This window comes from Trichoplax adhaerens, genomic scaffold, assembly GCF_000150275.1.
Source record: "Trichoplax adhaerens TRIADscaffold_2 genomic scaffold, whole genome shotgun sequence".
NCBI lineage: Eukaryota > Metazoa > Placozoa > Uniplacotomia > Trichoplacea > Trichoplacidae > Trichoplax > Trichoplax adhaerens.
In genome coordinates, this window is record NW_002060944.1 from 8,476,633 (window position 1) to 8,489,324 (window position 12,692).

The 12,692-nt window shown below is 32.8% G+C and overlaps 2 protein-coding genes across 2 annotated transcripts; one reads left to right on the top strand and one right to left on the bottom strand.

Moving 5' to 3' along the window:
* Positions 1–533: 533 nt before the first annotated feature.
* Positions 534–4,806, top strand: TRIADDRAFT_21777 (uncharacterized protein; the record flags this gene model as incomplete). The annotated part of the gene is made up of 21 exons (XM_002109612.1): positions 534–591; positions 712–761; positions 871–945; positions 1,038–1,157; positions 1,299–1,325; positions 1,451–1,541; positions 1,694–1,782; positions 1,889–1,996; positions 2,127–2,225; positions 2,323–2,394; positions 2,497–2,570; positions 2,755–2,829; positions 2,999–3,084; positions 3,207–3,254; positions 3,393–3,504; positions 3,629–3,787; positions 3,880–3,970; positions 4,057–4,243; positions 4,298–4,418; positions 4,538–4,598; positions 4,687–4,806. Coding segments are annotated over 21 exons (1,923 nt in total), but the record flags the coding sequence as incomplete, so codon positions are not given.
* Positions 4,807–5,287: 481 nt separating this feature from the next.
* On the bottom strand, positions 5,288–11,299 carry TRIADDRAFT_53871 (uncharacterized protein; the record flags this gene model as incomplete). Its single annotated transcript, XM_002110124.1, has 19 exons — positions 5,288–5,337; positions 5,661–5,707; positions 6,231–6,323; positions 6,464–6,572; positions 6,675–6,747; positions 6,838–7,089; positions 7,199–7,253; positions 7,331–7,410; positions 7,548–7,811; positions 7,907–8,089; positions 8,382–8,602; positions 8,734–8,853; positions 8,969–9,120; positions 9,229–10,227; positions 10,307–10,345; positions 10,481–10,610; positions 10,960–11,012; positions 11,089–11,153; positions 11,240–11,299. 19 exons carry the CDS (start codon positions 11,297–11,299, stop codon positions 5,288–5,290), a joined length of 3,045 nt encoding a protein of 1,014 aa, XP_002110160.1.
* Between the last annotated feature and the right edge of the window lie 1,393 nt (positions 11,300–12,692).

Below are 12,692 nucleotides of genomic sequence, written 5' to 3' on the forward strand. Positions count from 1 at the left end.
AAATATGGCTAATTATAATCATCGAAGAGATGACCAAAATGCTATAAATGCTTCGGTTACATCAACAGGTAGTGAAATACAATCAGCAACTTCTGGTGCAAATTCTGGGTAAGGATTCGTGTCGTTGTTTCTTGATGGGGACAAAATTATAATGTGTTACTTTGAAACATTAAAAATATAAAACACTTTATTGAGCGCAGTATCTAACATCAATCATGATATTATTATGATTACTTAACTTAATAGAACTTTGAACAATTATGAGCAATACTCGAATAATAAGGACCTAACCAAAAGGAATAGTCATAACCAAAATGCAAGAGATACTCCAGTTTCCACTAAAAACAACTCATCTGTAAAATCCGTAACTATCTCAGCTAAGGGCGATCGTAAAGTAAATAACTGGAAATATTGCGCATAATCATTACATCATACCTATTGGTATTTTTGTTAATATTGTATTAATTTACATCAACCCTGGTATTATGAATATCTAGCAGTTAGAGGACGAAGCAATCTTACCTTCAGTTGCTGAAGTAATGTGCTATTTATCGTTGCTCAAGGCTGGTTCGCCTAGTGACAAGCTAGAGTGTAAGTAATGTAAATTATGCATTGAATACATGCTACCATGTAAACGTTGCAATAATACCATTGTAAAATATAAATTGCTCTAAGAAATCGCTACTAAACACTCCTCTTTTTCATGTATAGTTATGTTCCGTCTATATGATTGTGATAACAGTGACTACTTAGAAACACATGTAAGTCTGTTAAGATTCATAAATATTATAGCTTTTAATATCGTATGATTATATTGCTGCCAGTTATAACATAGTGCTATCGATTCATTTTACGTTATACATTTCGTAGGAGCTGGATAACATAGTCCAGCAAATGTTGTTAGTAGGACGATATTTAGGATGGGATGTTTCAGAACTTGAACCAGTAAGATCTATTTATTACTTATTGTTGAATCTTGTATTATTCATTATACTTTCCGTAACGCTTTGATTATTGCCGTACTACTATTCCTTTAGATACTGGAAGACATGTTACAAGAACTGGATTGCAATAACGATAAGAAAATTTCTCTTGATGAATGGATTAAAGGCGGTAGTAATAATATCCCATTACTAGTACTACTTGGAATTGATACGGTAAATTATGTTTCCATACTGAGAAATAGCTTTTATTTCCGTATACATATGATATCATTAGCACAATTGAACACTTTTTGTCTAATTTTATTAATCTTGATATGAGAAACAATGATTTATAATATTATCTACATATTACAGCAAGTACGGGAAAACTGTCAGCACCAGGTTAGAAGTTGATAAATATCTAGTATAATAATTGAAAAGTCCATACGCAAATTAACTATTGTTGAACGCTTAAGAGTCTTACCTATACTATCTATATTGATTTATCTATTTTATGTTCTTGGTAGTGGCGTTGGAAGAAATTTCGAAAGCCCGCTTTTTGTAACTTCTGTTTGGGTATGTTATTAGGATTAGGAAAGCAAGGATTGACTTGTTCATGTAAGTTATACAATAAAAGTTTACCTTTTGTAAATCAATCTATTTACTTTTCAAGGAAATAATAAGATTTGTAAGAAAATTACTTATCTAAATCCATCGCTTGTATTAGCAAGGTACTATTATAATAAGTTACATTATTTTTTGCTTCTCAGTCTGTAAATTTACCGTACATGAAAGATGCGTTCAGAAAGCTCCCACTTCTTGTGTTAACACTTACGTTAAATCAAGCCGAGCAGTACATGTAAGTTCGATGTGGGAAGTAATAACTATTTTTTAAAAATTTTACAAATGCTATCATGACTATTTTTAACAAATTCTATAAATTGTTATTGTAGCAAAAATTGGAGCATCATTGGGTAGTTGGAAATTGTCCTGGTAAATGTGATCGCTGCCAAAAGTCGATAAAAAGTTATAAAAGGCTTACAGGAGTTCGATGTGCATGGTGTCATTTAACTGTAGGCAACTTCATTAATATCTTAATAATTTCACTCACATGCAATGTATCTTTGTAGCGCAAAAATATGAATTAAATTCTCAAGTTACGTGAAAATCTGTGACGACGTCATAAAATTTATACTTTTATAGCTGCATGATAAATGTTTAAGTGGTATTACTGTTGAATGCGATCTCGGAAAACATAAAAATTTGATTTTGCCGCCTACCGCTATTTGTCCGAAAGTTCTGGTTCGTTCTTAAATTCATCGCACTATTAAATAAGTTAACAATGTCATTATCGTAATTATTACATTTACACACTGCATATGTATCATTTCTTGTAAAGGAAAGGCATCGTAGTGTTGGTGATTCTCCACCGCCGACTAATTCTTCTCATATGGACGGATTAGATATGCAGGTACTCATTTTATCGGCCGATATTTTATTTTTTCATATTCTTTGAAGTAAATTTACTTGAGTTATAATATCTTTCTGAACGAAAATTGAATTAAAAATTTAGATTGCACCATTAGAAAATTCTGTGCCTTTAATTGTTTACGTTAACCCAAAGAGTGGCGGTCAGCAAGGAAGGAGGTAAATAATATCATTATTAATAATAGTAATTTTATATGCTTTATCAGTAGTTAAAATTGTAGTAATACAGTACTGTACTTCAAGTTATTATTTGGTGGGTGATTTGGTTTATGGCTGCGCTTCACGGAAACATAAAATTTTTGTGTATGAAAAATTATATCTATTTTGTTACATTATCTTCTAGAACGCTACAAAAATTTCAGTATCTATTAAATCCTAGGCAAGTATATAACTTGCTAGATGGTGGTCCAACGCCAGGGTATGAATTTTTTTATTGAATATCTACTGGTATACCAAATTATTCCAGTACATAAAAGCTAATAAACTTTAGATGATGACAATAAGGTGTTAATTCTAATTCTAATTCTATATTATTTCACTTATATACTGTACTACATGTGGCATTCTTCAAATTACAAATCAAACAGCTTGAAATTTATTCGTAATGTACCCAATTTTCGCGTTCTTTGTTGTGGAGGAGATGGAACAGCTGGCTGGGTTCTAGCAACAATCGGTTAGAAAATCATCTTAAATGTGTCGCGATCCTACTAACTACGATCTTGACATGCTTTAGGAGCGTAAGAGATTAGATGATTTTAATTGGTCTGATACATTTGGTAACATAAATTTTTTCAGATAAGATGGAGATAGATCCTCCACCGCCTATTGCAATCTTGCCATTAGGTAGGCGCTACTATGGCAATGTTTGTTTTCGATGTACATTACAATGCAACTTATTCAGCCTCATTTTAGTAGATAGATATACTACATTTTTAAGTTTAATTACTAGACGTTGAAGATTGATATCTTTTTATAATTTAGGAACTGGAAATGATCTTGCAAGATGGTTGGATTGGGGTGGTGGTTACGACGGTGGAAATCTTTCTAAAATATTACAGCAGATTGAGCAAGCTGTTCCAGTATCTCTAGATAGGTAAGAGATTTAGGATAGTTAATACGATTTATGGCAATGCTTTGAGAATGAATGGATACATTTCAACTTTAGTTTTATGTTTTATACAATGTTTCAACGTCTTACTTTCTTCAATAATGCCAAGGTGGAATATTGATATCTCCGCATTTGAGGGTCTTGAAGGTAGAGGCGAGCCGGTACCACTAAATGTGTTTAACAATTACTATTCGATCGGTGTAGATGCTTCTATTGCGCACAAATTTCATACCATGAGACAGAAGAATCCAGAAAAATTTAGTAGCAGGTAATAAAATATCAATCTTGGATTTCCCAACAACGCTAACCAATGTTGTACCGCTTTCTAGATAATTTACTCAATCCATTCCGTTATTTTAGGATAAAAAACAAGTGGTTTTATTTTGGATGTGGTGCTGAAGAGCGCTTATCTAGTAGCTGCAAAAGTTTAAACTCTCATATAGACGTAATTGTATGTGAAATCTGCATTCTGCAATACCTTATATTCAATGTTATTCAGTGGTAAGATAAACTAAAAATAAGCGTTTACATTTACAGTGCGACGGAAAGGCAATCGATTTAACCGATACATCATTAGAAGGAATCGTGATTTTAAATATTCCCAGCATGTATGGTGGTACAAATATATGGGGTAATACTAGCGAAAAGAAAAAGTCAAAGAAGAAAGAAGCTCAGAAGAGCTCACATAGATTTGTGCCTCAAGGTTTAAAGCTTAATAAATGTTGTCCTTCATTATCTTATGATTCCTGAACTTTATCTTAATTTATTGCATCCTTAGTTCCGAATGATCGATTACTCGAAGTCGTCGGTTTAGAGAACGCTAGTCATGTTGGCCAGCTTATTACTGGCTTACGTGAACACGGTGTGCGACTAGCTCAAGCATCAAATATAGTTATACGGTAAAAGAAGATATATAGAAGTGCTAAAGTTGAGGTTTTTTTAGTCTGGACGCCATTCTTTGTACGTAAAGTTATCGAGATGATATAATATTTATACTCTATACTATTGATTACTGTAGAACCAAGAAAGAATACCCTATGCAAATTGATGGAGAACCTTGGATTCAGCCACCATCAACGGTATAATAGATTCATAATAGTTTCATATATTATAATCAATGAGGATGTCGTGAATATAAATAATTTTTCGCATCTAATTCATTTACAGATTCGAATTACATTCCGTAATCAAATGCCAATGTTACAAAATTTTCACCGATCGCGTAAAGTAAAATTACTTCCGTTCGTAAAAAGACGTTCACGTTCATATAAATATCCGGGAACTTAATCTCCCAAAGTTTATGTAGCGATCATCAAATCTATCAGAATGATTAATTTTCCTGGCGAAAGAGCTCATGGAAACTGTCGTAAAATTTCTGATAGTTCCATTATACATCGATACAAAAGTTTAGGGGTAAATCTCCTTTCTTTCACGATTGTTAAATCAGTTTTACCGCACAGTAGATTTTTTTGCTTGTTTTTATATACTGTAATTGGTTAGGTTTCCAAAGTATCATACTGCAAGCTTTTAGAGAAATTGCTTTTACGTAATGCGATTTTATTTGTACGTTGGTGATAGGCAAAAGCATTTACTGTAGGTTTATATTTAATACAGTAATAATCACCTATTTGATTGCAAATTGAGTGTAGCACGTCAGACCAAAGGTACTTATTATTTATTAAGCTTGCATGCTATAAACTTTTAAGCTTGTAGTCAAACATTAGTAACAAATGCAATTACTTTTCAATATATTATTCTGCAATAGTTCTTATGTTAATTTTTTTGAGTATATCATTTCTTTAGCAAAACGATTTTCACCTGAAAAACAAAATGTTAAAATTTTTCGTCTGTTATGTAAGCAATATCGAACTTAATTTTGTCATTTCCGCCGATTCAAATTATAAATAATTAAAGCTTGGGTATACATATTCTTTAAATAAACATAATTTCACGTTATTTTGATGTATACCGAGATAATGATATAAAATTATTTAACCTATATATTGTATTTTGTCGGTATTATCACACGAAAATTGATTAATTTTTGAAAGAGAAATCTGCACCACTATGTTATCATTTAAGATTGTTTTTCTTTTCTTATTCGTTTTATCCATTTCAAAATAATACGGGATTTGGAGTACCTCTACTCCAACCTAATACAAATCTACGCTTAAACAAATAATCTAATCTGCATATAAAAGTCAATTTAATATTATTTATACGCGTATATATCTTTATCGATCAAACACATTATCCTTTTGATAGAAATTATGATATTTATATTATCACGTTGTAAAAGAAGATTTAAGTCAAGTATTATTACTATTCTAATTGCATTGTAAGCTTTAAATTACGAAATTAATTATTACGCTGTATTCAAACTTTACTCCTAGTATTGGAATGTTTCTCAATTTTCTTCTATATCGACTTCCATATTGCAATCACTCTGACCACAATAATAAACATTACTAAAGTAATCAATGGTGTAAATGCAATATCGAAATGGATTGAATTAAGTAAAATGAACTTTATTTCTGACGCATTTTATTGGCAAATTAATTATAATTAATAGATGGATCATCTAACAAAGAAGACGATTTTTAAGTAAATATCAGACTATTTTACAAGTAATGCAAATAATAATATTTCAACATTAAGACGATGGTGATAAAAAATAGCATTACTGCAATTACAATATTGACAGCTTTAACCTGCTGCCATCATACTGTGATGATACGATGTCTTGGATTCGATCAAGGATCGATGTAAAAATCTGATACCACGCAGCATGAGCTACAGTTTTCCTGCATAACATGGTTATCATTTATAAATAAAACAAATCATTGTATTAGTATGCGCAGTTTTACGCAGTGTTAGAAATTGGATAAATAAATATACTGAAAAAGTAATATTGTATGTCCTATCCGAAAAGTAAATTTCTTACCTTTTCAATAATTTGCATAGAAGCCAAACATTTTCAAGGTTTTTAGATGAAATACAACGTTCAACGTAGGACATCAAATATTCGATATCAGTTTCAGTTGGCCCAACATCTTTAATAAGTCATTTTTTATTTAAATATTAGTCAAAATCTTACACTATTTGTTATCCATTCTTTGATTGATGAAAATTAGAGTTAGTTAGATACCACTAACCAAGACATGCGTCTACCCATTCAGCCATAATTTTTTTCACTTCATTTATTTCAGTGGCACCGCAAAATTCAGGCTAAAATGGAGATAAAGGAATATCATTACGAAAATATTACTGATATTTTAGGCACAGAATGTAACCCTTTTTGATGAGACCAGTATTTACTTCGATGACGTTCGTTTGATCTGGCAATATTTTCGGTTTCCTTTCGGTCGAATCGAGTACAATAATATCACGATCGAGTTTGTCCTCTTTATTTTCTTTAGGAATAGATTGATCTGATTTATTACGACGAAATTTGTTTTTAATATTTCTTTTTGGCTTTTTTCGTTGTTTAACATTTTTACGTGGTATTTCTTCATTATAATTTATATGACGATAAACGTCTGCAATAGCACCAAGGTTGATAGGATCAATCTGGGTAAAATCAAAATTCAATATTTTAATAGCTTTTAAGAAAAATTATTTTGAACTCCACTTTCGAAATATTTTATTTGTCATGGAAAGGTCCAGAGCATTTTCTTACGGAAGAGTTAGCATCAATGGTAGCAGAGGTAGAAGGTTCAACTTTAATTTGTGCTCTAATTTTAGTAAAAGAAGCAATAAAAATATCAAGAATCTTCTACGATAACAGGAAACAGCCCTTGAAACAGCTTACTCTGACGACATTTTAGCGTATTTCTGTTCAATTTTTAATCGCATTTCCTTTGGTAAAGCATCTAAAACAGAATGGTCAAGCTAGAGAAGATGCAATTAAAAATTTCTATAGTAATCCGCATTTGCCAAGAGAGAACGTACAAATAAATCAATAATGAAGTTGTATTTGATTGCAGGAAGTAAATTGTATATCTTAACGATTGCGAAACAATGATTACCTGTGAAGGAGAAGGTAGATCGAATGATTCATCATTTTGCGCTTCTATGTGACGATTGGAATCAGTGATTTCTTCCTGCTTTGCTATGCTAGTTGTCGGTATAGATTGATCATGGATAACTTCAATTTGGTCTGATGGTTCGATTTGTTCATGTGCCTTTACATTTTCTTCTACTTGAGGTACAGACTTTATAAAGTTCAGTAAACCTTGCGAACCTTTAACATCTTCATCTATGGGTGACAATCGTTGTATTTGAATACCCATCTATAAATTTATAATGATTTGGCATACTTTATAATTCATAGTAAGAAAAAATTTAGATTTTAATTTAAAATTGATTTAATAGCGCTGCTACTTACACCACGGACATCTTGCACATTAATACTTGCAAAGGAATAAAATAATTTCATGCATTCTTTGCTAATGATATCGCTGTCGCAAGTTGGTCGTGTTAAGGTAGTCGATTTTGCGTAGTTATCGCATTTTCCATGACCTAAATATTTCCAAGGTTTAATTGAGGCATCTGGGCTACGATGCTTCATCTGTAGGGCGTATCAATATCAAAACCTTCATGAAAATGGAAGTTGTTCTGCGATATAACAAATTTCAAACGTATGAAAACAATAGCTTGCCTTTAAGGTAATCGATTTTCCTTTAACACTTGCTTCTTTGAGGCGTTTTACAACTTCAACGCTTAAATTTTTTACAAATACTTCAACGTCTTTTGACTACAGAAATCAACGACATTTAGCTTAAACTATAATCATTTGGAGCAGTAAATAATCAAATTGCAACGTATCTCGAAAATAAATCTATGTTTTTAATATTGTCGACCTCAGCAAATCGAATTCCATAATTTATTTCTGCCGATACGGATTTTCTTTCATGATCAACTTGGACTGGACGTTCGTCAATACCACGACAGTATTGGTATAACATAAGCCCAGTCTTAGTACCAAAGTCTCTCTGTAATACAGGTAACGAAATTTTACGAAGATCTTGACAAGTTTCCACATTGAGATCTTTTAATTTCCGATGTAATCGGTATCCTACGCCTAATGTAGATTGAAAATGATAACGAGTCCGGTTACAAATTCTATAGGTTGTAAATGACGAGTTCATTAAAGTTATGCAATGATATCGCTTTTGCAGCTGTTATTTTAATTGATAAGTCAATTTTAATAACCAGGTAAATCCTTGAGTGATTGATTGGCGACAAAAGTTAACACATTAGCTGGATCAACATAATGTTGTCCATTAGGTTTGGCAATTCTTGTTGCCATTCTGGCAATTAAAAGGTTTGGACCTAAGATAAAGCAGTATAATGGTCACATAGGCATATAAAAATCTATAACTACTTCTGCTTGTAATTGGAAACTGATAGAAATGTTAACGAGTTCCATTTCGTGGCAATTATTTACCGATTCCAGCAGAACAGGTACAACCAGTTTTACTTTCAATGTCGTGTCGAATACTTGATGCTAAATCCTGTATAGTGTAATCGTCTTGTAAGATGTCAGTTACATCGATGTATGCTTCATCGCAGCTGATTGCCATAATTTCAAAAGTGTAACTATTACCAAGGTACATATAACAAAATTAAAAATTACTTATTCCATCGATTAGTAAACACAACTATTAATTGCTTGTTAGTTAAAAGAGCATATAACTGCTTCATTACCTGGCTAATGTATTGTAGAGTAATTTAGAGACTTCTTTATATTTATCAAATTCATAAGGCACAACTCTTAAATGAGGACAAAGTTGTAATGCTCTACCCATAAACATGCCATTATGAAGGCCATATCGTCTGGCAACGTAGTTACAAGAGGCAATCTCTGACGTAGAAAATTGCTCAACGCTTTCTTTATCATTAGCACTGATAAAATTATTATTTATTTTATTTGACTTAGAAGGGCTGTCATGGCTAGCCTTTTCTGCTTTAACTTTATCCTTAGAATGATAATCTTCCCAGTGAGCCATTTCTTGGATGAATTCAGCTTTTTCTTGTAGTTTATCAGCATTTTGCAGATTTGCTGGCTTAATCTTGCCTTTAGAATGTGTTACAGCTACCGGTAATCCACGTAGATCGGCTCGATCACGAATAGCTACGGATACAAAAAATGAATCCATGTCGAGATGCATAACAACACGGTTGAATAAATTTTTTCTGCCAGTATTTTGTGAATTTGGCGATTCAATTATAGCCTGGTCAGCTGATGATTGTAAAGGTTCTTCTTTAACTGTTACTTCATGATTTTCATGCTTGATCGTAGAGCTACGACTACTTTTGAGATCAATGATACGCTGACGTATCTCGTCTCGACGATTATCCAAATCAATATTTCTATCTAGAGTACTGGCATAATTTTTCCATTCCGATTTCCATGTTGCTAGATAGTGCAATCGTGATCGACTATAAAATTGCGACACAAATTCTGGATCAGCGGTATTAGCGATACCAGGAGGAAATTTTTCTTTAGCTTTTGGTGAATCGGTTTTAATATTTTGGCTCTTAACAGTAGTAGAATTGTTGCTACAGCTGGAGTTACAATTTGTATTATTATTTTTGTTTTTACCACTTGAGTTAGCCTCAGTAAATTGTATTTTCGTTTGTGATGCACTACGCCCATCCACCAGTAAGTAATTGTATATGGGCAATATTTTTCCATTTTGAATACTGCAAAAGATAACGAAATCAATTATTATGTAATCTATCCAGTTATATCATTTTAGCATGTATTTGCAGTCTAACTTACCTATCTACAATCCAGCTAGGCTTTACCACAATCTCCTTCCTATAGCAATACAGGTCATTGATATAATTAATATACAATACGTATTAAGAATACGAATCGATTCAAAGTAGATAATTGATGTGATCATAGTAACCATTTGCAGCGAATGTATCAATTACTTTTATTGTAGCTTACTTTAAGTCTTTTATTTTAACATCCGGTAAGTTACTTGCTATAATATGGGTTACACGAGACTTGGAGTAGTATTGTTGAAAATTACCACCATGAATCATGATTAACTGCTTCAATACCTCGGCAGATGGATCTACCATTAATATACAATGGTTAACAGTGATCAATCATCATAGTAGGATTCTACCATATATTGCATTGAATTGGAGATAGAGAATTATTTTAGGAAATAAATACTGTACTCTTATGCGGTACATTACACTTGCACACTGGATGCAAAGTCACCCTATTCATCTTGGTTTGTAAATCATTTTTAGTATTGTACATATAGTATGACGTTCTCTATCTAGAATTGTCACTTATGTAGGTATTGATAATCACTTTACTAGTTCACTTTGATTCATGAATGTTTTATATTGATTTGATGATCCAAGGCAAGGATAATAAGACAGCATAGATTAGATTTCAATGTCATAACATACTTGTGTAACCATTAATATGGATGGAGACACCATGAAAGAGATTGGAGACTAGCCTGTAAGATGGAAAATTGGTATATGCTTGAGTCGCTATTATAAGGATCCATTATAACATCAATTAGTTTTGCTTACGCTTTCTTTTGCTCAGCTAGATATTGATCATCTAGTTTAACCGCTTTAACATCAAAATATTCATCCTATCATTTCAATACAGATCCATATTATAATTGGTATGGCAGGGTATTGAATCATTGCTGTACAATAGATATGAATATTTGATTACCCTTGAATCCCATGCATATTCAGTGACATTATTATGAGCTTTTCGTTTGCCAGCAGCCATGATAATCTTGATGAAGATGATGTTGGCTTGTACTGAGTTTCACTGGATAGCTAATTTTCCATTCCTGCAGGTTTCGATCTCAATCGGAGTGCAACTACCTATAATACAACAAATACCTGCAGTCCGTCAACCTACGGACCTACACTGTATTACAGTTTCTGATTGAGAATCGACATGGAGAACAGCTTAGTTTAGCATTATCATCATTACCTCTACTGTATTCATTGGATTTCAGCTTATTAGCGAGTTGGCTGCCATCTTCATTCCATTTCTGGCTCGAAAATCCTTCAACGACGATAGATTTGATTCTATTTTACTCTCACGACTGAATCCGAATCCACTCTACCAGAATACTATTTTACTAAGCGATGATTGGATTTCCGTTGGTTACTATGGAAATGAACAGTCTACAGTACTGAGTAGGGTAAGTTAGCAGTACAGTACAACAAATCTACAGTACATACTATGGGCTCGGGCTACTGCAGGACGGAGGGACAGGCAAACGACGGGCCAAAGCTACAACGCAAATCCAACTGTCTGCATAGTACAGTACTGTACTGTTAGTCTGTTTTTACTGTGTGTATATTGGCAAAATTGACTGCAATGGCAGCCAACAAGCTCGGATATGTTTGTAGGATTTTGTCACGAAAGGAATCTTCGTGATTGATACTTTATTTCTATGTTACCTTCTCTATACGTTGATGCCTCAGAAATGTTTTACGGTCTCCTTAATTGTTGTAACTGCAGTGGTTAACGCTTGATATCCTTAATTTAGGATTAGATAGACTAAAATAGTAATTGTCCACCAGTTCAACTGGATTGTATCTATCATCTCCTAACTTGTTAAGGTTCAAACTTAAGTGGTTAACGCTTGATATCCTTAATTTAGGATTAGATAGACTAAAATAGTAATTGTCCACCAGTTCAACTGGATTGTATCTATCACCTCCGAAGTTGTTAAGGTTCAAAGCATAATTCCTAAGTTTAGAGGAAATGTCTTAGTAGGATAGCTTGATATATATCTGTTAAACTGTTATTAACCATTGATTATTTTAATACTGATGCAGTAAATTTAATATCTGCCTTATAATATAATGCAATATAATATTTGCCTTAATATTGGCCTTGGGCTATCTGCCTTGGAATACCTATTGACTGGTACTCCAAATAACAGTAGTATAGGGTAGAAATGTCTCTCTCAATCCTTGTTGCAAGTTAGGGCTATTCCTAGCTCGTAGCAGATTTCTTGGCGGCCTCAGTAATATATCTTTCTACTTATAGACTGTAGACGAGAGAGATAGTTGTTTCAGAGAAGAGAACTTGATTGCCCTAAGTCAGTCAGGTACAAGGTAGAGAAAGAGAGATGCTGCTACACAGAGAAAGGATTCTGAAC